The 24481-nt window shown below is 45.3% G+C and overlaps 1 protein-coding gene across 1 annotated transcript in view; it reads right to left on the reverse strand.

The window, feature by feature from the left end:
• Positions 1-24481, reverse strand: part of CKMT1A (creatine kinase, mitochondrial 1A) — a 51800-nt gene that overhangs the window by 23835 nt on the left and 3484 nt on the right. Inside the window, exons 2-3 of the mRNA XM_063925910.1 lie at positions 13877-14080; positions 4139-4337 (exon numbers count right to left, since the gene is read on the reverse strand). Of these exons, the coding sequence (XP_063781980.1) occupies positions 4139-4337; positions 13877-14028 (351 nt within the window). The 5' untranslated portion in view covers positions 14029-14080. The remainder of the gene's footprint in view (positions 1-4138; positions 4338-13876; positions 14081-24481) is intronic.

Genomic DNA, 24481 nt, shown 5'->3' on the forward strand with positions numbered 1-24481 from the left:
ACCTTTTTAAGGTTTTTTTTTGTGTTGTTTAAAGTAGCAATGAAATCACAATATGTGAAGATTATAATTTATAGGAGAATTAGGTTCTAAGGAAGTGATAAATTATTCTAGGTGTTAAAATAAAAATAAAATTATAAATAAATTGATAGAATAATTTTATTTAAAGTAACTAAATAAATGACTGATAAGCTGAGCGAGTCGGATTCGAACACGGGACTCACTGTATGGAGTGTAGGTGATGGTTCCCCTGCACTATGAGAGCTGCTTTAGTATTGATGTGGATTTAGGTTATCCTTAAAGTCTTGGCTTATTATGAATAAAGTGGGGATTTTATGTTAGTGTTTCTGTCTCCTAGTTATGAATATGTGATAATTGATACAGGATATCGATAGAAGGATTAGATGATAATCTGCATATAATTACATACTATTGTTATTCTTAAACCACCATGTTGCTTAATTTTATCTTTAACTATAATAGATTATGAAGTGCTGTTTATATGTGTAATTAGTAAGCTAATACATATGGGAGTCATTACATGAATGCATTTAATCAATTAATTAGTAATGCTATTGGTCCGGTGTAGTTTAAAAAGAGCGTGTTAGGCTGCTGATGTATCCTCTGACGAAACCGCTCTTGGATAACAGCGGAGAAACGCGTAAGTAAGGTGCTTTACCGGACATTCTGAATGCTGACACTTTAAGCCCGTTTACAACAAGCTACACTGCGGCGGAAGTCCATTGCTAAGACAGCGGTGGGGAAGAAAAAGCAATCTGAGGCTGAGCAAAGGAGGTCTCTACCCCATCCGAGAGAAAAATATTCAAACCTCGAGTGTCACTAAGATTCAGCCGCGAATAGCGGGGGTCATAGCATACCGCTGTGATTGACCAACTGACACGGCACTCTCCCCCTGCTAACCTCTATTACTCACGTGAGTTATATATGAACCTTCAGCTACAGTAACATTAAATAGAGGCGGTGGTTACAATTGTTGCTGTTTTTCCACAAGAAGGAACTTTAAGTATTAACTACTACTGGAAAGTAACGATTATAAATATACAGCAGCTTTATCCATGTGGATTTCTTGGACATTTTAATAGACATTTTCCATTGTCACAAAGGGCAATATGAAATAGATATATTAGTCTTCATATAGATATAGATAGCGGTGTTTATGTATATTGACTCCAATGTATTTATTGAATGTGGGTTTTTTCTGTTTATATACATTTTAATAATAAAGAGTTTGTATATTTTATTTTTGCGCTCCCTTGATAATAAGTGATATTATCTCTAAAAATTACAGTGCATAAAAGCTCTTCTGTTGTAGCATCATTGCATTGATGTTTCCTCATAGTGCCTGATTCTGAGTCGGATGCTGCAGCGTCTGTGTGTGCGTCTTTTGCCGAAATAGCTTCTGCCACTTTATGCAAATGCCGCTACAAGCAGTGGCATATCTATAATTGGTGCACACCTTGCACAAGAGGGCCCACACCACACACCCTGCACCCATTTCTTGAATACATACCCTTCCAGAGTCCCGCATTGCCGTCAGCAGTGCAGCACAAATCACTGGGGAAATGGAGCAGTGGCCATCTTCTCTGCATTATGCACATGCGCAGTAGGTAAATCACTGGGCCATTCTCTCTGAGGCCTGTGCATGTGCACTACACTCTGGCACAATGCTAGGGTGTCCTAAGGACCTTAGTGCTCAGAGACCGTCGACTAAAGAGGAGGGGGCCCGAACAGAGACTGAAGACGGGCCCCATCCTTTCTTAATACACCCCTGACTACAAGCCCTACCTTGATGTACAAATGTGCAAGGACTGAGTCACCCACTTTGAATGTCTTTATACTGTGAAGTACCGATTAGTGAGTCTATAGATGCAACCAACAGATGCATCATCCAGTGGCGCACACAGGGGGGGGGGGGGGGGGGTTTCTGAGTACCCAGAAATCCCCCCTAATGAGCCGAGGTCTTTATTTTTGTGCAGCTTAGCAGCTCTCCACAGTCACAGTGCCACAGGTATGGAGCCGCCGCAAGCGGCTCCTCAGATAGCGCTGTTACATCAGAGCTCTGCAGAGGTGACAGTGGGAAGGGGAGCTGTGGGCTCTCAGCGGCAGCGGGAGGGCGGCCGTCACTCAGGAGAAGCGGGAACAGCAGCAGCGGTAATGGCAGTCAGTAGTGAGCGGGCGTCACTCGGGAGCAGTGGGAACGGCAACAGCGGTACTGGCAGTCACTTTGAGCGGGAGAAGTGGTAAGCACGCATGGTTGCCCTAACATCCATAGCTGCGGACACTTGGCTGCACTGCTCCCAGAAGAGGGCTTTTATATATCTATATATATATATACATATATATATATATATATATATATATATATATATAATCTATATATATCCATCTATCTATCTATCTATCTATCTATTTATGCCATATATATATATATATATATATATATCTATCTGGCTCTCCCTAAATCAACTGCCCACACAGTAGCAGCAGCAGCAGCAATATGTGTCTCACCAATGTAGCACTCCTGGCACAAATCAATGACACTTCACACTGTTACAGTATAGTTTCAGAATAATAATGATATCCCAGTGTGAACTTGAAGTGGTATTGATTTATGCCAGGAGTGCTACATTGATGAGATAAATATATATATATATTCTGCAGAGCCGGCACACTCAACCACCGACTCTGCAGAAGTGATGCTGGTGACGGGAGCGGGCAGATCCGGACTGTGAGGCAGAGAACAGAAGCCGGGCTGTTGGTCAGGACATTGCAGTGCTGCAGGGGAGAGGACATTGCCGGTCTGTGGGGGAGAGGTCAGAATCCAGGCTGTGGTACAGGATCCACAGGAGTCACAGGTGCAGAGGCTGTGGGCAGGAGCAGAGACACAGGCAAATGCTGTGGGCAGGGCCCCAGGCTGTGGGCACACAGCTTATCCCTCCGCCCCCACAGAACATCCATTGCCACAGAGCCCCCCCTCCCCTCCTCCGTGGGGAGGGATGCCAGTGTATTGCTTGCCCATGGGGGCTACAGTGCTGTTAAAATGACATGCAGATTTAAATCTCTCTCTCTCTCTCTCTCTCTCTCTCTCTCTCTCTCTCTATATATATATATAATAAGATGGATGGCACTCCAGGACTTACGGATATTATGAACAAATTCCTCACAATACACAGAAGTGCAGTCAATGTTTCAGAAGTTCCACTCTTTTATTAAAAGTTCCATAAGTCCTGGAGTGCATCCCCCATATATTGTATTTCTGGAGGGGAACCTAGGCAATTGTAACACTGGGGTGAGTAACACTTCTTCATGCTATATACTGTATATATATATATATATATATATAAATCCTGTGTTTGCCCCTGTCATCAACATGTGCACCAGCCCCGTGCTAAGGTCAGATTGTCCGTTAGAGTGTGGCCTTTAATGTCAGTGATTATGTGTCTGAGTTCGCAACCACATCAGTGACATCTCTGTGCATCGCTTAGCTGCCTCCCATCCACCTCCCAGGATGTCCACATTAACATTACATTTCTGAGACCGTGTGGCTCCATCGCTGCAACTTAGATGCATATGCAGTAGAAAAAAATCACTCAACTGTGACAAAGACATTCGTCCAACTCAGACTCAGGCCCCTTGAGTACATGCCTGAAGCACTTGGTTTTGCAATCTAAATCATTCTACCTGCTGTACATTAGGTGCAACTTGATGCGTCACTGCCTAACTGTTTTCCTCTGACTCTTAGAAATAACGATCACTTTACTCATGACGTGTAAACGTTTGCTTCATCCAACTATTATAATCAGGGAGAGAAAAGGGACATGACACTCCCATCTCCGACAAAATCTGGCTAAAAAATGCAAATACATTGTATAGTTGGGACCGTTAAAAAAGTATAGGTTTGCCTCCAATATTTGTTTACAGAATGTTTTATGTCTGATCAAACTATTGAAACCTAAGACAATAAACTACAGACCTGTGGACTTCTTGTATAGTAGATACAATCAGTAAAGACAGTAAAAACAGCCCATTTACACAATGATGCTACAAAAAGTAATGCAGCGTACATCAGTCAGTGTCCAATAGGCTTTGGCTGCCTTCTTATACAATCTGACTCTCTTACCTCATAGCATTCTTCATCTCCTGCTACCATGCCAACAGTTTTAATAAAGGGGTGTCCTGGGTTATCTACACCAGTCTGAATGCATTGATCAATAGTGAATCCGGCAGGGGTGGTCTTGCTGCAGAGCTTGGCATAGATGGCTGGTGTGAGATTACTTGCCATACAGTTATTATGTTTCCGGAGGTCAGGAAATTCTGCACTGTTAGTAAAATTGGAGACATATTAAATGTTATCTTACAAACACATAGTATGCAGTACAGTATCTATTTAAACAATAAAAATCTATTCAGTGTCTATCTGATCCAGATATCTATCCCATGTAATCTTGGCCATTCATACTGTATAAAACACATAGTTTAAAGTGATAAACTGTTATTACAGGCAAATTCCGATATGCAAGGTGTCCTCTCTGGCGTGCTCGTGCCATTTGAGGTTATATTGGTGTGAATGCAACCAGTATAGCCTCAATGCAAGCTATATTGGTGCGAATCACTGAAAACGTAATGTCACACAATTCAGGCTGGGCAATGTATCAGACCCAATTGCTTAGTAGGCAAATCTGGAAAATTGGTATGCAGCTTTCTAACTTGGGTCCAGGCTCCCCTAAGCCTCTGGGCCCCATAGCAATGGCATCCCTTGTACCCACTATAGGTATGCCCATGCCACCCACTTATCGCCTAGTAAGTGCTACACTGAGACAGGGATCTTGACCTCCTCCTAGGGATTGCTATTTCCATTTTCCCCACCCCTCCAGCACCCTTAGGGATCTAACAATTATCTACCATACTTAGTGATACATCCCGCTGATATTCAAATGCATATCTGCATTTTGTAACATGAATACTTGCCAGCTCATGCCAAAGCTGCAGGGGATGGAGAGGAATCTATTAGATCCCTATCTGGCAGGAAGGGGGGGGGGGGTGTTTAGAATAAGTAGTACATAAATGGCATTGCCTATCAGACAGAAGGTCTCTAAATGTACGCTTTTCAGAGCTTGCTGCAAACAGGCACATGGCAGCCCCATAGCATACTACAGTATGTGCCGCATGTCTGCATCAGTTATATCAGATATCTGCTGCAGACCCTTTCAATACATCTGAGAAGCTGTATGTATTGCGGTATACCTCAGAAAATTGTTTTACCACATTTTTAGGATTGATCAGTGCAGTAACTAGGTGTGGGCTAATGGTGCATTGCTCACAGCGCAAATGCACTGAGGGCGCACCATATGGCACCACACCCGCACGGCCGCGTTGGTACACTGACACTAACTCCGGCTGGCCGCCGCTGCTGCATGGAAGCGCTGCTGCCGCTGACAGCTTCTCATTAAAGTATGCTGGACAGCCGCGGCCTGCGAGCAGAGCGTAGGAAGTTTTTTCAGAGGAGGGGGTATCCGCTCCTCCCCGCCCCTGGCTCCTCCTCTTTGAGACCAGCATTTGCCAGGGACAAGAGATCGCGCTGTCAGATCCCCGGCGGGGAGCGGGCACTGACATCAACTCTGAGGCCAGGTCACCGCATCTTCCAGCCACCCCACAAAAACAGGTAGCTGGGCTGGCGAATTGGGGTAGGGGGGTGGAGGGGGGAGGTTTCTGACTGCTGTGTCTGCTGTCAAACTTACACTCTCACTCTCTCTCTACCCCCCCAGACTCTGCTGCCGTAATGTGTAAAAAAGGGGGACCGCTGCCATGATGTGTAAAAAGGGGGACAGTACTGCTGTAATGTGTAAAAAGGGGGACAGTGCTGCCGTAATGGGTAAAAAGGGGGACTGCTGCCGTAATGTGTAAAAAGGGGGACTGCTGCCGTAATGTGTAAAAAGGGGGACAGTGCTGCCGTAATGGGTACAAAAGGGGGACTGCTGCCGTAATGTGTAAAAAGGCGGACTGCTGCCGTAATGTGTAAAAAGGTGGACAGTGCTGCCGTAATGGGTAAAAAGGGGGACTGCTGCCGTAATGTGTAAAAAGGCGGACTGCTGCCGTAATGTGTAAAAAGGGGGGACAGTGCTGCCGTAATGGGTACAAAAGGGGGACTGCTGCTGTAATGTGTAGAAAAGGGGACTCTGCTGCCGTAATATGTAAAAAGGGGGACACTGCTGCCGTAATGTGTAAAAAGGGGGACACTGCTGCCGTAATGTGTAAAAAGGGGGACACTGCTGCCGTAATGTGTAAAAAGGGGGACTCAGCTGCCGTAATGTGCAAAAAAGGGGGACACTGCTGCCGTAATGTGTAAAAAGGCGGACTGCTGCCGTAATGTGTAAAAAGGGGGACAGTGCTGCCGTAATGGGTACAAAAGGGGGACTGCTGCTGTAATGTGTAGAAAAGGGGACTCTGCTGCCGTAATATGTAAAAAGGGGGACACTGCTGCCGTAATGTGTAAAAAGGGGGACTCAGCTGCCGTAATGTGCAAAAAGGGGGACACTGCTGCCGTAATGTGTAAAAAGGCGGACTGCTGCCGTAATGTGTAAAAACGGGGACACTGCTGCCGTAATGTGTAAAAAGGGGACGCTGTCTGCCGTAATGTGTAATAAGAGGACGCTGTCTGCCGTAATGTGTAATAAGAGGACGCTGTGTGCCGTAATGTGTAAAAAGGGGGACGCTGTCTGCCGTAATGTGTAAAAAGGGGCTCTACCTGGTGTAGTGGCGCTACTGTGCAGCGTAATTTGAATAATGGAGACTACTGTGCACCGTAGTATGAATTGGTATTATTTTGTGGCCACGCCCCTTCCCCATGAAGCCACGCCCCTATATATTGCCAATGCCGTTTCTTGCACACAGCGCTAAAATGCCTAGTTACGGCACTGGGATTGATACATCCTAAAATTAGAATTATTTCTTGTCCCATAAGTCACTGCATACCTGTAAGCTGTTTTATTGAAATTTCATTTTTTTTTTATTTTTATTATGACTACTAATTAGTACATTATGGTAATATTATGTTCATACTGTAACCCACTGCTTTTATACTTGAATTTGTGTTAACTAATAAGCAAGTGTAAAGTGCCCTACACACCTAGCGACCCGCCGCCGAGCTGCCCGATGGCCGATGCGGCAGACGGGCGACCCGGCGGCGGGAAGGGGAAGGGTGGAAGTGGCGGAGGAGTGAAGTTTCTTCACTCCCCCCGTCACCCGGCTCCATAGCACTGCATGCTAATATGGACAAGATTGTCCATATTGGCCTGTATGTTTAAACGAGCCGGCACCAGCGATGAACGAGCGCGGGGCCAGGGGTAACACAGATGGGGTACATAGAGAGCGTGGAACAGAGGGTTAGGATGAGATTTGGCTGGGTTTGGTGAAGAAGTGGGTCTTAAGAGCCCACTTGAAGTTTTTTAGAGAGGTGGAGAGTCTGAGGGGGAGAAGTAAAGAATTCCAGAGAAAGGCATTGATGTAATCTTCATCAGGAATAGCTCCATAATGCAAATTATCGTTTTTAAAAATACATATTTCATTGTGAGCCTTCACTATTTATGAAGGGTCTTTGTATTTTATGAAAGTTTTTCTGTACTTCATCGTTCTGTACTGTATTATGGGGGGTAATTCAGACCTGATCGTAGCAGCAAATTTGTTAGCAGATGGGCAAAACTATGTGATTTTCGGCATCCAGGGCGAGGCGGTAATTTAGCATACCCCCCACCCACACCCCACCCCTCCCCCTAAACGAATACCCAAAAAATAAAAATAGATAATAATAATACAATATATATATATATATATATATATATATATAATTAAAAAATATATTTTATATATATATCTATATATCTATATATATAAATATATATACAGTATATATAGATACACACACACACACACACACACATACTGTATACTATATATACATATATTGTAAAGCCTCCTGCACAGCCTCCACCCTCACAATGCCCACTCTTGCCTCAGCCCAAAGTGGGGGAAGCGATTAACTTGTTTCTGGCTCTGTCCTCTCCCAGCTTCCCTTCGGAGGTACTGACAAGCAGTCAGGTAGCCGGACAGGATAGTGTGCGGAGGTGCTGCCTAGTGGGAGGGCAGAGGGAGGCTACGTAGTCCGGCGGCCGCACATGCAGTGGGAGGCAAAGGGAGATGTAGACTTTGCAGCAACGACGGGACCTAGACATGACAGTGTTATACGCGGCTGCTGCTGCTGCAGGAGGTGATCGTGACGGGCAGGTGGGGAGGAGCAACTGGGTGAGGTAGCTGGGAAGAGTTATCCACGCCTCCGTCAAGTCCAGCGCCCGGGGCACGTGACCCCTTAGCCCCCCCCCCAGTTACGGCCGTGGGGGGGGAGATGTAACATTTGCAGAGAGAGTGAGATTTGGGGAGGTTATTTTGTTTCTGTGCAGGGTAAATATTGGCTGCTTTATTTTTACAGTGCAATTTAGATTTCAGTTTGAACACACCCCGCCCAAATCTAACTCTCTCTGCACATGTTATATCTGCCCCCCCTGCAGTGCACATGGTTTTGCCCATCTGCTAACACATTTGCTGCTACGATCGGGTCTGAATTAGGCCCTATGTTCATTCTATCTGCTAAGCGCCTTGAGTCCTATTGGAGAAAGAGAGCTATACAAATAAAATGATTAATATTATTATTATTATTATTACTACAGTGGCACAGAGATGGGGGAATCACCTCTTAGGACCAACAGCGCAGGGCAGGGGGGTAGAGGGTACTCTTTACCTGGACCTTCTCCGTTATGGACAGCGGCAGCGAGGAGAGAGAGGACCCTGCTCTGCAGTGGAGAGGCAGCTGCTGAGACATTGTGTGGGGGAGGAGTGAGCAATCGCACCTACCTCCCCCCTCAGCAGCTGTCCCCACTGCCCCCTGCTCCTCACCCAGCGCCCCCCACAGACACACACACAGCCCCCCCGTGCAGCACGAACCCTTCACAGAAACTTTTTGAAATATTCACTTAAGGAAGGGAGCGGGTCACACCTCCCTGCATTGGCCACTCCCCCCTCAGAGTACCCAGAACATTCGTCGGCGCCCCTGCCAATGACAAAAGTGTGTAAGTGCGAATGATGAACAGTATCATATAGAAGGAACTAGGCAGGGATTTCATAGGAATGTTTTAGTTGTGTGACTAATTGTGAGAACACTGTGTTACTGTATTGACATACAGTTTGGGTATTTTTTTATTCATTTTAAACTTATGTGACTAAAAATAGGGTAGTTTCCAGAATAAAACATATACAAATGTACATGCCCATTTCCTGCTTGGGACTGCAGTCCAAAATAAGAATGTTAAAAATGAAAAAGAGTAAAAATACAACAAAAATATTCTGGTTAACAATCATTTTTGGACTGCCACAAAATGTTCATTTGTTTACTAAAATGTTGCTCATTCTTGTCTCACTTACATGTATGTCTCACATATATAACGAGAGTAAGCGGGATTGTGTTTATTCTATCTTGTTTACATAGCTGACAATGGCCTGATTTAGAGGTGCACGCAATGCCAATGTCGGACGCAGTGGATAGACTTTATTGCCACGGTGCATGTGCCAAAGTCACACTGCACACGGGAAGTAATGGCATAGCAATAGTGCAAACACAGAGGAATTATTCGCAAAGTGAGTGATGGGTAGTCAGTGCTTGGGGAGGTAACATGGGGGGGTGGAGCTAGAAAAAGCAGGCGTGTCTGGAGCATTTGATGGGCATTCCCTAGTAAGACCCAGTGTCTTAGGACAGCTGCACACTCTGATACAGCCAAGGGTGCTTAGAGGTCTGATGGTGCTATCGATGTGTGTCTGATGTTACCGATGTTCCTGCCTATGTATGGGAGTGGCGGATGTGAGGTGCCGGTAGTGGGCGTCTCTGCGCACCAGACTGCGGCTAAGCTGTTAGTGTACTTTCCCGAGTCCCCTGCAAGCGAAATCGCAGCTGGGCATGGAACTGCTCCACCTCTAAATCTGCCCCTTATCATATGTACAGGCAGTGGGCTTACTAATATAAATGGGTGTAAGTGCATAGTACAGTATGTGCATTATGCATCCACAGTCTACATCTTGGTAAATGAACATTTAAAACGTATTGTTTTATTCTATGATATGCTGTATTTAAATAAACAAGATAGAATACTCCCATGATCAGCTCAGAATACACAGATGATTCTACCACTCTGATATAGTTCTACAGAATAAAGTAATCATGTGTGACCCTGGATAGTAGTGAGAACTGATCTAGACAATGGGAGGCCTGCTGCTGATTATATTAGAGAGAAACAGAATCCTGCCTTCTTAATCTACTTATTATAGCCATGTGTATACTGACCTCATTGCGACAGAAGCAGGTTAAAGGGTGAGAACACTTAATAAATGTTATAAAAGAATTCAAGCCTTAAATTATTGTTTTCTTAGGTTATCTGGCATTATCTAGTTGATACACTGTACACACTACACTCACACATTCATCACCCTGTGGCTTACAGAGATATCTCATCATGCACTGCTCCATTCGGCAGATCAATATTCAGACATAAAAGGAATGACTCTGCAAATATTAAGTGTTAATATTGATCCATTGGTAATATATACCTCACATCACAAGGCAAAGGACGTAGAGGCACTGCAGATTGGGTAGGAGGTGCCAAATGATTAACCTCTTCATTGCTAGGGTTCCAGATGCATACCTCCCAACTGTCCCGATTTTGGTGGGACAGTCCCGTTTTTCACGGTCATGTCCCGCTGTCCCACCCGCGGATCGCAGTGTCCCGCGGGTGGTGAGGCAGTTGGGAGATTCCCCCCCCCCCTGTCACTCGCCGCTCTGAGCAGCATTGAATAGATGCTGTGCACATGCGCACAGCGTCTATTCCCCGACAAGAGAGGGACAGGGGGCATGGCTCACTGAGCGTTGTCCATGCCCCCAAAGTGACAAAAACGGGGGTGTGACTTGCGATTGCGGCGCTTGCTCAAAAAGCTGCAGATGGTCACATTGCTGGCAGGATGAGTGGCAGTTGTTATCAGGGTCGTGCTGGAACATGTGGGGCCCACCGGGGGAATGCAGTGGTAGGAGCCCATGTTTGGGGGTGTGGTCAGTCTTCAGAGGGGGTGTGGCCTGCTACCTCATTAGTTTGACTAACCATTAGAGAGTGCAACGTCTGGGCCCCTTCATAAATATATACAGTAAATTCAGCTGCTGCTGCATGCATGATAATGTACCAGATTAATATCAGCAATGCACTCCGGTATAAGATAACATACGTATAATTCAAGTGCAAAGTCTGGAACCTGATCTTTAGAGCAGAAGGAGGGCCCCCATACAGGTGGTTTCCCTAACCCCTGTGGGCCAGTCCAAGCCTGGTCGTTATTGTACCACCCAGACACTTTGGATAAGTACATTAGTTTGTACTCTATTTTGCTATGCCTAATTATCCAGCCTTTTTCGATGATGCACTTTCTATGACTTTTGCACTTTATGGAATATAAAAACTGGTTGCTGTGAAAAGCATTTGGATGTTGCTAGCTTTTTTTGTATACGTCTTTAGAATTATAGGTAGAAATTTGGATATACCCAGAAAGAGAGCACATTCTATATTTATGGCATGGTGTTAAGATTATCTCTTCACCACACGTCAGTTTGCATTTCCATCTATGTTTAGAGTAACCAGTTTGGAACACTAATACCGCACCATGCATTCTGAGGATTACCAGTTAATATCACTTAATCTTCCCCATTATATGGCCTGTGGAACATTGACATGTGGCAGGAGAAAAGCTTATATCATGGAAACCGTAAAATGGTTTGCTGGCATGGCATGATTAATGTTTGGTTGCCTAAACCCTCCTACTATACATCAATGGTTGGGCAAATGTAAATCCTATATAATAAAAAGGTAATGCTGCTCCTCACGTCTATGGGGAAATTAAAGTGTCTTGAGCACCGGCGTCCACTAGATGGCCCCTGACTGAGCAATTCAATTGTTTCTCCATTCAGCACAGACATTACTGTTATGTTGTTCTGTAATTTTGATGGGCTGGTAACTAGTTTATTAATACTATACATGATGAACTTTATGGGTCATACAGTATATAGAACTGCACGCAAGTCTGTTTGGAGGACGGAGCTTGCAACTTTTAGCACTGCGCATGCTCTGCAGCTGTGCGTATACGTCTATGGTTTATTCAGAGTCTTCACAAGTCAATTGCATCTCCAGTAATAATTGCGCATAACTGCATGAAAATGCCACGGGCAATTTCTCCACTGGCTCTGTCTGTGCAAGTGCGCACTGACAACGATGCCGGCTAATTATCCAACTGTACGGTTAGGACTCAAGCCCATAGATGAGTGTAACTCGGCATATGCGCAATTAGCTCTCTGCAAGTAATACAAGTGTAGTTATGGCTCACTTGCTTGCTACTCGGAATCGGCCTCTGCCTCTGTGTGTATGATGTATCACAATAAGGATGACACCTGAAAATAATGTATACATGTAATGATTACTGAATATCACCTTTGCAAGGCACAATGATTTCTGCAAGGTGAAGAAGTAAAGGAGACATGGCTATGCTTATGTTGATGGTATGTATATACTTTAGAAATTCAATTCTCAAAACCCTGTGTATTGCACAATATAAAAGCAGAGAAGAACACTATTTACGGTAATGGTTATAGTATACATGCCTTCCTTTATTGCCAGAGTAATAGAAAGAACTATGTTTGAATCCGTGATTTAATCCTCAAATATTAATACATTGATTGCGATTAACTTGTGCAAAAAAACACCCAGTAATCTATGTCTATAGCAGGCTGGTATTAGGCGGGTGCAGAGCATTTCTGAGTACAGTACTTGTATGAGTTCATATTATAAGATTTAAAAACACACAGGTCATTGTGTTCCGTGAGTGGCTATTATTTGCTGGATACTGAGAGCAGCATATGGAGGACTATTGCTGTGTCCCTGAGCCTGATGCACAGCTAGGTTAGAACGTGAGAAAGCACTGTACATAATACAAGAGATAGATGGCTTCAGTCTGCAGAGGTACCAGATCCTGCATGCTGCTACCTAATGAAGTCAGCACATTTCCCCTGAGCCTGCAGCTATTACCACTGTAGCTACACTTCAATATTTTGTCATTTGTGTCTATGGGAATGTAAAGGCCTGCAAACAGGAAATCATTTACAAAAAAAAACTATAGCAGAAGATTTATAAAAGGACAGCGTTCCATTACACTTGCACTGTACTTCTCCCATCTACACTACATAACTGGTGCTGGGGATGATTTGGAATTCTGATATTATAATAGAGAGCATCAGCTGAGGTGCAGAACGTGATTGCACTGCACAATAAAACATTTACTAATGGTTTATTTCTGCATAACAGTTAATAAATTGTTTAACGTGGCTCTATGCTCAGAGACTTGTATTGTAATGCGGAATCTGTATTAATGAATTCAATAGATCTTAGGTTCCCCTAACCCCCTAGTGCAACATTGGAAACACCATCCCCCACTTCCTGGCTCCCTAGTGTTTAATGGGGGTTTACATCACAATTATAGCTAATAAAACTGAATTTACCATATATAAGATCCTATATACTGAAAATATCCACGGTAATTAAAAGCATGGAAAACAACAAAACTGCCACATTCTAAATGGTCTATAGAGTTTGCATTTTATGCCACATATCCACAAATACATGTATTTGCAATGTATTGTTACTCTTTTTGCTCCAGGTTCTAATATATAATCATATATCATATCATATATTATATCCTACCACATGCTATGTCCAATAAACCTAGTTACCTTGGTGGGTAGAGTCTCCTCTTACTGTCTGTTGTAGCACTGACTATTTCTCTGTTCACAAAGTATCCGGCCATTAATGACCCAGCACCAGCCACAGCCAGAAGTCCAGTTGATTTCCCTGATGAGAGGAATCTAGTGAAGGGCCCAGCCATTTTTGGGATCCTGGTGCACTAGGAGAGTGATGGAACAAGAGACCCGGTTGATCTGCGGAGACACCAAGAACAAGGGAGGGAGAGTGTGTGAGAGACTGTGCACCAGAGAGGAGAGCGGTGGCTGTGGGGGAGGACGTGATATGAATAGAAACTACTCCACAAAACAGGAGAGATTATAGCAAGACGCAGTGAGACCTGCATCAGACTCTCACTAGTCCACTGACAATCTGGCCTGTCAGTCAGCACCCCTGCACTCACAGGGCTCAGTACAGTGAAATGACTGCACGCTGTGATGGGACATTACAATTTTCAGCATGACATAAGCTGCAGGTGCACAGTTATAAATATATGTAATACTCTCTAGTGCCATGGTGTAGGGAGAAAACTGCAGTATAACTATACATAGCAAAATGAAATCTGAAATTTAGAGATGCCCCAGCAGGTGCTATTCTGCATTATATACTGTAACTGTGACTCTATTATGTAATTTCATTATTTCAGATTGATGGTAAGAAACACTATGAAAATAATATTTCCAGAACTATTATTCTGTGTAAAATAATTGTGCTTGTCTATAGAGAGGAATAAGCCATATGTGTAATGTGCATCCATATGAAATTAAGTGCATACATTTAACCCATTTTACCTGCCATATTCAACGTACAATTATATGTTGGTCGAATAATCATTTAGCAGTTATTACTTATATATTACTAATATACACAAATATGCAAATAAATAACTATGGGGGTCATTCTGACCTGTTCGCTCGCTGCGTTTTAACACAGCAGAGCAAACGTGACCCTACTGCGCATGCGCTGGCGATCGCTGGGTGGGAGGGGGGCGGAACGGCGGCATTTGGCCACCGCTTCGTGAGTGCGGCCCGGCCAACGCAGGCGTGACCGGACCGAACGGGGGGGTGGGCCGCAGCGGCTGCGTGACGTCACATGCAGGCACTGCGGGCCGGAAGTGATGAGTAGCTGGTCGGGAGCTACTCTTGAAGTGCAAAGGCATCGCTGCTTTGCGATGCCTTTGCACTTCTGCGCGGGGGGGGGGGGGGGGGCGGACTGACATGCGGGGCAGACTAGCCCTGTGCTGGGCGTCCCCCTGCATGTCAGTGTGAATGATCGTAGCTGTGCTAAATTTAGCACAGCTACGATCAACTCGGAATGACCCCCTATGTCCATATGTTTTCATCAAGAATAGTAAGGCAGAGCAAAAATAGACTTTTTATGTACCACAGACTAAATGCATGAGTCATACCTGTATGGTATATGTGCAATCGGGATCTATATCCTCAATACAGGCATTTAGCGTTTAAACGCTGTGACAACAGCAATTCACCCCTTTCGCCGGCAATTGAATCCCCCCTTAGCGTTTTACATACTTTTTTTTTATTAAGTATAACATTCATGCACAAAACTAAATGAAACAGATACAAAGACAAAAAACCTGACACCAGCACTCTGGGAGTCGGACACTAATGCTTACAAATTATAATAATACTGTCACCTTTTACAGAGAGCTCTGTCCATGCTCTAAAGCAATCTACTCTCATCGCTGGTTTATTGTAACACGCCTGCCTAGAACTTGTACCACCTTCTTCCTTACTCCGCTGGACTCTCATTGGGCTACTTAGTAAGATCACTCCATCCCCCAGGGAACTGCCTATCAGACTCCTCTATTCCACATACTTTATAGACCAGGGAAACACAGTACCTGACTACCAAGACTTTCAGCATGAGGTGCATGTATCAGAATCAGAGTAACAGTGGCTTTTTCATTAAAAAAGGACTTCTAACAATAACAGCAAATCAAACAAAAACATGGGTACCACTCGCAATTTTTACACATGTCTGACAAAAAGAATGTTTGTGTCGTGTATGTAACCTGTAACAAATTGGAAATACCACTGCAAGAACACAGGAGACTGTAAACATTTCCAGATGTTGTTTTTAAGTGTCTTTCTTTGAAAAAAAAATGGGCGGGATGTAATGGGGTGCGAGTTTTTAGGCACATTCCAACTTACACCTACTCGCACCTTGAGAAGATGTGAGTTGGTGCCAAAACTCGCAAATGTAATGCAGTGTGAGTGTTTTGTAAAAAAAACTCTACCTGCATGCAAGGTCTGGTGAAAAAAATCGTCCAGAAACCTATTACCGAATGTAGGGGGTGATTCAGACCTGATCGCATACAGGCAGTTTTTTGCAGTGCTGCAATCAGGTAGTTGCCGCCTACAGGGGGGTAAAAGCTGTGCAGGGGTGCGATCACTTGTGCAGAGAGCTGCGCAAACAAAAGTTTGTGCAGTCTCTGCACAGCTCAGGACTTACTCAGCTGCTGCGACGATACGACCTGGAGCTGACGTCAGAAACCCTCCCTTGAAAAGGCTGGACACGCCTGCGTTCGCCCGGACACTCCTTAAAAACGGTCAGTTGACACCCACAAACGGCCTCTTTCTGTCAATCTTCTTGTGATCGCCGGTGCGATCGCTTTTTTCATTAGATCTGTCACTGTCCGGCGATCCCCAATGCCGGCGCGCCTCCGCATAGCGGCGCATATGCATGTACAGTTCAGACCCGATCGCACTGCTGCAAAAAAGCTAGCATGCGATCGGGTCTGAATGACCCCCGTAATGCAGTGTGAGTTTGCACAAATGTGCAAATTTGGGGGGGTCATTCTGACCTGATCACACACTAGCTATTTTTTGCAGTGCTGGGATCAGGTCAAAACTCGGCAAAACTGCACACGCATACGAACCTATGAACCACAATGCACAGGCGCATCGTACGGGTACAAAGCGGATCAGTGCTGGGCGATGAATTTAACAAAGAATCCATTCGCACAGCCGATCGCAAGGAGATTGACAGGAAGAGGGCGTTTATGGGTGTCAACTGACCGTTTTCAGGGAGTGGTCGGAAAAATGCAGGCGTGTCCAAGTGTTTGCAGGGCGGGTGTCTGATATTAATTCCAGGACCGGACAGGCTGAAGTGATCGTAGCAGTTGAGTAAGTTCAGACCTACTCAGAAACTCCACAAACTGTTTTTGTACCGCTCGGCTGCACAAGCGTTCGCACACTTGCAGAGCGAAAATACACTCCCCCATAGGCAGCGACTATTTGATTGCAGCACTGCAAAAAATAGCTAGCGAGTGATCAACTTGGAATGACCCCCTAAGTGCTAAACGCGCACGTTTTGCAAACTCACACTACATTACATTTGGCCACAAGTAACAAATTAATATTAATTCATATTGATAGCATTATACAACCCTGCTTATTCTCTCTTTGAAGTGCATCAGCTCATTCAGCTAGAGTAGATGTGGCCAGGTTATTATCATTAAGATAAACAAATTTATTTCAGGAAAAAAGTGAATTTACATTTCAGAACCTCAGCCCTGGACAGCGCCACCTAGTACTACAGCATGGGACTGAGCCACTTATACACATCAGAGCGCTTCAGAACAGGTAACTTTCAGTGTTTTGTCAAACTTGTCAAACACATGTGAGATATATATACATGACCATAATCTAGTGTTTTGCGTTGACTGCTACAAAATAGTGTAGGCTTTGACTATAAAGAATCTAAAACTACGGGCATTTTAGTAAGTATTTGCATGCAGTGTGCCATTGAAAATACTAGCAATCAAAATTCACTGCTTCTAAATAGCCAATAGCCAATTGTGCAAATGTATTGTAGGAAATGATTAGCACAGGTAAAAAGTAATTTATATGGCCCCTTGAGCACATTTTCTTTTTTGGCTAACAAAATTTGATAGTTTATCAAAAATGGTGAGCAGATTCAGCAAAAGCCATTGAATATATTTGACACATACAGTATAAATGCGTGTGTAAGTGAAATCTGTGCATTATAAGCTATTTATGCTGGATTTAATTTTATTTGCCTGATGATTTTCTAAGCAATTTGCAGTTTGTATAGACAAAAACACATGGAGGTATAAGCTTTTATGGCACAACATATACCAAGTAGTATACAGTAAAAGCGAACAAGTTAAACCATATACCCTCCTTAAAACACTGACATTACAGCTTTTTAGTTTCACCGCAGCACTGGCATCTGTACCTGGGGTCTGTCAAGCTCTACTGTGGCCAGTAAAGGTCAATTAAAAGTATCATCACAAATGCTCTTTTGTGGTATAATACACAAGTATGAGTTGAACTTAAGGTCCCAGATGGACACATCTGCAAGTGGAGCAATTTGAGGACATTTATTGTCAAGTGTGGGTTAGAACATGAGTGTGTTTACTATTACTGAGAGATGTAATAGTAACGTAAAACATAAATGAGTGAATCAAGGGCATATTTACAGGGATATTCCATGCTTCACAAAGGGAGTTGAATTGACACCACCTCTGAATGTTCTGCAGATTGGCTATTGTTCCCATATTTATAGCCCTTATATGGCTGTAACAGAAAGTGTGCGAGCGGTGCCACCAGGGCCAGCAACAGAAATCTTTGAGCCAACTACACTTAGGTTTTGGGGACCGTTTATAATGCCCCAGTAGGTACAGGCTGATTGGCCATTGGCTCATCCCCCCTGTATCTCCCCATCCTCACCTCTGGATCTTCAGCCTCATTCCTCACCTGTATTGCTCCAGCTTCGTCCTTACCTGTGTCTCTCCTGCACCATTCTAGTATCTCCAGCCTCATCCCTGTGTCTCTCCATTTCCAGCCATTCACTCATCTCACCTGTGTCTCTCAGCCTCATTCCCTACCTTGTGTCTCTTAACCTCCACCCTCCCACTGTGTCTCTCAGTCTCAGCTTCTCCCTGTGTCTGTCAGTCTCAGCCCCCCTGTGCCTCTCAGCCTCCCAATGTGTCTCTCAGCTTCCCTCTTGTGCCTCTCAGCCCCCCATCCTACTGTGTCTCTCCCCTACATCCACCTGTGTCTCTCGCCTCCCCCTCCTACTGTGTCTCCCTACTTTCCCCTGTCTCCCTGCTTTCCCCTGTGTCTCCCAGCCTTACCATGCCTCTGTGTCTCTCAGCCTCCCCCTGTAACTCAGCCTCTCCCTGTGACTCTTAGCAAACTCCTGTGTCTATCAGCCTCCCTCTGTGCCTCTCAGCTTTCACCTGTGCCTCACTTTCTTCCCTATGTGTCTCTCAGCCATCCCCACCCCCTGTGTCTTTCAGCCCCATTATCCACTGTCTCCTAGTATATCCCTCTGTGGATCCCCATACCCCAATGTCACTTCCCCTCCAGGCTCCCAAACCCCCACCCAACCTTTGTTTCCCCAGCCCAACCCAGCCCACACTAACCACTTACCTGCTGAATACAGCATGGTGCAGGAAAGGGGGACACAGGAATGGGTCTCCCCACAATCCTGTGGGTCCAGGGACCCTCAGAATCTTGGGACACGGTACAAGTGTCCCATTGTCCATCCATGTCACTGCCTGTGGCATCTGGTACTTGGAACTGCGCTCTTCAGCCTGTAGAGCTGCACAGAGCTGCCAGGAGCACGCTTAGGATGCCCTGAGCACATACCCTGAGGCCTGTAGAATCACCCTGAGCATCTATAGGACTCTCTGAGTACTCTCAGTCTTCCTGGTCCTGGTGAAAAATCGCCCTTCTACAGTACTGGTGCCTTCTGACAAATTAAGTTAATAAAACTTATAAACTTTATTTCTTAATTTCTAAAACCACTGGGTGATATTATAAATAAGTTGGTAGGTCTTATTAATAAAATGGGGTAAATTAAATAGGCTGCGAACTGCAGGTATCGTCAGGTTCAGTGCAAGTCTGCCCGATGTTGATGTTTTAAAGTAGCAATCATTAAAAAGACAAAACCAACCTGACAAAACACAAACACCTCCCAACATCCCCCAAATCAGGATGAATGTGCACACAGTGGAACGGCAGGCAGACTTCTCAAATCAGGAATGTTCCACAGAAATTAGGACCATATGGTATAGTCGTATAGATTCTAAACTACCAACTGTTCAATTTCCTTTCCTTCTATACTTGTCAGTCGCATATGCAACTCTGGAGCTGAGACTCTCTCCCCTTGGTTGTGCCCCCCCCATCCCCTGATTATGGTTCCCTCCCTTTGTTTTACCTGGCTGGAATGAGATTGGCTTGTGATCGAAGGTAAGGTTTCTGCATGTATTTCCAAAAAGTGAAAAATAATAGTACACAGTGCCATTGTATTACAGCTGGATAGAGCACAAAATAAATACCAAAGGGGATTGGATACTGTAACATTCGAATAGTAACATGCATATATACACTATATGGACAAAAGTATTCGGCACACTTGTCATTTATTGGATTCAGGTGTTTCAATCAGACCAGTTGCCACAGGTGTATAAAATCAAGCACCTGGCCATGCAGTCTCCATTTGCAAACATTGGTTATACAAACTGGGTCAGCCTGAAGAGCTCAGTGACATCAAGCTGTTACGCACACCAGTGCTAACAGGAGTATACCGGTGTATGAACAGAGAGGGATGCGAGGCAAAACGAACTCACAGACAGTATAACACAACATACACAGGAGGTGATGGAATAACTAATAAACACAAAATGAACGTGGAAGCCCTAAGGCTCAGGAATTGGGTGTCTCCCTAGTGTCAGGAATGCTCAGATGGAATAGAGCGGACAATGAAGCGAGATGTAGTGATTTAACATGTGGAGCACCCAAAATGATGTTGCTAAGAGCAACAGGAAAAACCCCAAAGGGTTACCAACGGGTGTGGGAATAAACTCCTTGGTCAGAGATAGAAATATAGACACAAGGAGAGTATCCACAATCCTAACCCCCACTTGCAGGGCACAGGTTCAGCTTACTGCCACTAAACTGACACCTGGACGCGCTGCACAGTGAGGGAGGATTAAGCAAGCAGGTCTGAGAGTACAGCCGCAAACCTGCTGGGTTCACAGAATAGCAAAAGAACCCCAGCAGGTTAAACAACTGACTCCAGTCTTACTGCTAGGTCCGGATTGGCAGAATGAAGTACCGAATCCCAAGGCCTATTCGCAGTAAGCAACAAGTAAATACAAAGTCCCACAGTACTAGCTAACTCTCTGGAACTGACTAACAAACAAAGATTCAGCAGCATTTGCCTAGCCTGAGAGGATGGTTTATATAGCAGGTGCTGTCCACGCCCCACTAAGACCTCACAGACTGTGAGCACAAAACCAGCGCCGGATTCCCTGCCGGGCACAGAGCCTGTAACCACTACACAGTAAAAACCCGGACCGGAGTATCAGCTGCGCTCAGGTTACTTCGCTAACACTTGCCTCCCGGTTGCCATGGCGACGTGGCAGTACAGAACAGGAGATCCTAACAGTACCCCCCCTCTGACGAGGGGTCAAAGAACCTCTACCACCGGGTTTATCGGGGAACTGCGAGAAGAAAGAGCGTATCAGTCTGGGGGCATGAAGATCACAACTGCGCACCCACGACCGCTCCTCCGGGCCATACCCCTTCCAGTGCACCAAAAATGACAGCCGACCCCGAACCATCTTGGAGTCAAGAACCCTTTCAACCACAAACTCCCTCTGACCCCGTATCAGAAGAGGAGAAGGTCTTCCACTGGAAGAAGGATTACTAACTGCCAGTTTTAAAAGGGAACAATGACATTTTTATTGATACCCAATGAACGGGGCAGATCTAACTGAAATGCCACCGGATTGATAACCCTGGTGATCTTATAAGGGCCGATGAACCGGGGGCCTAACTTATGAGATGGCTGTCTCAACTTTAAATTCTTGGTGGACAACCAGACGAAGTCTCCTAATTTAAAGCTGCAGGGTCTTTTCCGCTTATCAAAAACCCTTTTGGTCACTAATGACACAGACACAAGGGCTTTCTTAACTTTCCTCCAAATACCCCTAAGGGCCGAAACCACAGAGGAACCACCAGGCGTGGAATCCAGGGGGTCAAAAGAATTGGCCTTAGGATGATGCCCATACACACAAAGGAAGGGAGAGATCCCTGTAGCAGAGTGAGCCGCGTTGTTATAGGCAAACTCCGCCATGGACAGATGAGCAACCCAGTCTGTATGACACTTGGAGACATAACACCTGAGGAACTGCTCCAAGGACTGGTTCACCCTCTCCGTCTGCCCATCAGACTGTGGATGGTAGCCTGACGACAAGCTCACAGAAATCTGGAGATCAGAACAAAATGCCCTCCAGAATTTGGCCACAAACTGGGATCCACGGTCAGAGACCACATCAAGTGGCAACCCGTGGAGGCGCACAACATGCTGCATAAATAACTCAGACAGGCGTCTGGCCGATGGCAACCCAACCAGTGGAACGAAATGCGCCATCTTCGAAAACCTGTCAACGACAACCCAAATGGCTGTCATCCCCGAGGATTTGGGCAAGTCCACCACAAAATCCATGGAAATGTGGGTCCATGGCTTAGATGGAATAGAGAGTGGATGTAATGGGCCGACAGGAACCCCTCTAGGAGTTTTATTTCGGGCACAAACGTCACATGCCCGAACCCACTGATCCACATCCCTAGCCACCGAGGGCCACCACACCGCCCTAGACAGCAACTCCCGAGTTCTGGCAATACCCGGATGCCCTGCCGACCTCTTGGCATGGAATTCCAGGAACACTCGATGTCTTAACCTAGGAGGCACAAACAAGAGACCTACCGGAAGGTCTGGAGGAGCCTGCTCCTGTGCTCTAAGGACTAATGACAAGAGGTCCTGGGTAATGCCCACTTTAATACATGATGGGGACACAATGGGCAATGGCTCCTCGGTGGTCTCTTGGACTGGAGCAAAACTCCGCGAGAGCGCATCAGCCTTGATGTTTTTTGACCCAGGGCGATATGTTATCAAAAAATTAAAGCGAGCAAAAAACAAAGCCCATCGTGCTTGCCTGGCATTGAGCCGCTTCGCTGACTCTAAATATGCCAGATTCTTATGGTCGGTGAGAATTGAGACCACAAACTTAGCCCCCTCAAGCCAGTGTCTCCACTCTCCGAGTGCATCCTTTATAGCCAACAATTCCCGGTTACCCACATCATAATTCATCTCGGCAGACGAAAATTTACGGGAAAAGTAAGCACAGGGATGAAGGCGATTATCAGACACCCCCATCTGAGAGAGCACTGCCCCAATACCTATCTCAGAGGCATCCACTTCTACCACAAAAGGACGCTCTGGATCTGGGTGTCGCAGCACCTTGGCCGAGACAAATGCCCTTTTGAGACGGGCAAAGGCCGCTTTGGCCTCACAAGACCAGTGAGCAACATCTGCCCCTTTCTTAGTGAGTGCCACCAAGGGGGCCACTATAGACGAAAATCCAGCGATGAACCGTCTATAAAAATTTGCAAAGCCCAGAAAACGCTGAAGCGCCTTCAAACTAGTGGGCTGCACCCAATCCAGGACTGCCTGTACCTTAGAACCCTCCATTTGGAAACCTTCTGAGGAGATAATATACCCTAGAAATGCGATTTGCTGGACTTCAAATTCGCACTTCTCCAGCTTCGCCCCAAGCTGGTGGTCTCTGAGTTTCTGGAGGACTAAGCGTACATGCTTCCGATGTTCCTCAAGGGAATGGGAGAAGATTAGGATGTCATCTAGATAAACAACAAACAGAATGAAGTACCGAATCCCAAGGCCTATTCGCAGTAAGCAACAAGTAAATACAAAGTCACACAGTACTAGCTAACTCTCTGGAACTGACTAACAAACAAAGATTCAGCAGCATTTGCCTAGCCTGAGAGGATGGTTTATATAGCAGGTGCTGTCCACGCCCCACTCAGACCTCACAGACTGTGAGCACAAAACCAGCGCCGGATTCCCTGCCGTGCACAGAGCCTGTAACCACTACACAGTAAAAACCCGGACCGGAGTATCAGCTGCGCTCAGGTTACTTCGCTAACACTTGCCTCCCGGTTGCCATGGCGACGTGGCAGTACAGAACAGGAGATCCTAACACAAGCATGGTACTGTGATAGGATGCCACCTTTGCAAAAAGACGGTTCGTGAAATTTTATCCCTGCTGGATATTCCACGGCCATCCATGAGTGATATTATTAGAAAATGGAAGCATTTAGGAACAACAGCAACTCAGCTACTAAGCAGAAGACCATGTAAAATCACAGCGTGACTCGTGAGGTCAATGACTGCTAAGGCGCATGGTATGTAAAAGTCGCCAACACTCTGCTGATTCCATAGCTGAAGAGTTCCAAACTTCCACTGGCATTAGTATAAGCAAAAAAACTGTGCAGTGGGATAGGTTTCCATGGCCGAGATGCTGCATGCAAGCCTCACATCACCAACTCCAATGCCAAGCGTCAGATGGAGTGGTGTAAAACACGCAGCAGTGGAAACATGTTCTGTGAAGTGATGACTCACACTTTTCTGCTTGGTAGACATATGGGCGAGTCTGGGTTTGGCAGATGCTGGGAAAATGTTACCTGCCTGACTGCATTGTGCCAACTGTAAAGTTTGATGGAGGAGGGATAATTGTA

The sequence above is a fragment of the Pseudophryne corroboree genome, chromosome 6, assembly GCF_028390025.1.
Source record: "Pseudophryne corroboree isolate aPseCor3 chromosome 6, aPseCor3.hap2, whole genome shotgun sequence".
NCBI classification, from domain to species: domain Eukaryota; kingdom Metazoa; phylum Chordata; class Amphibia; order Anura; family Myobatrachidae; genus Pseudophryne; species Pseudophryne corroboree.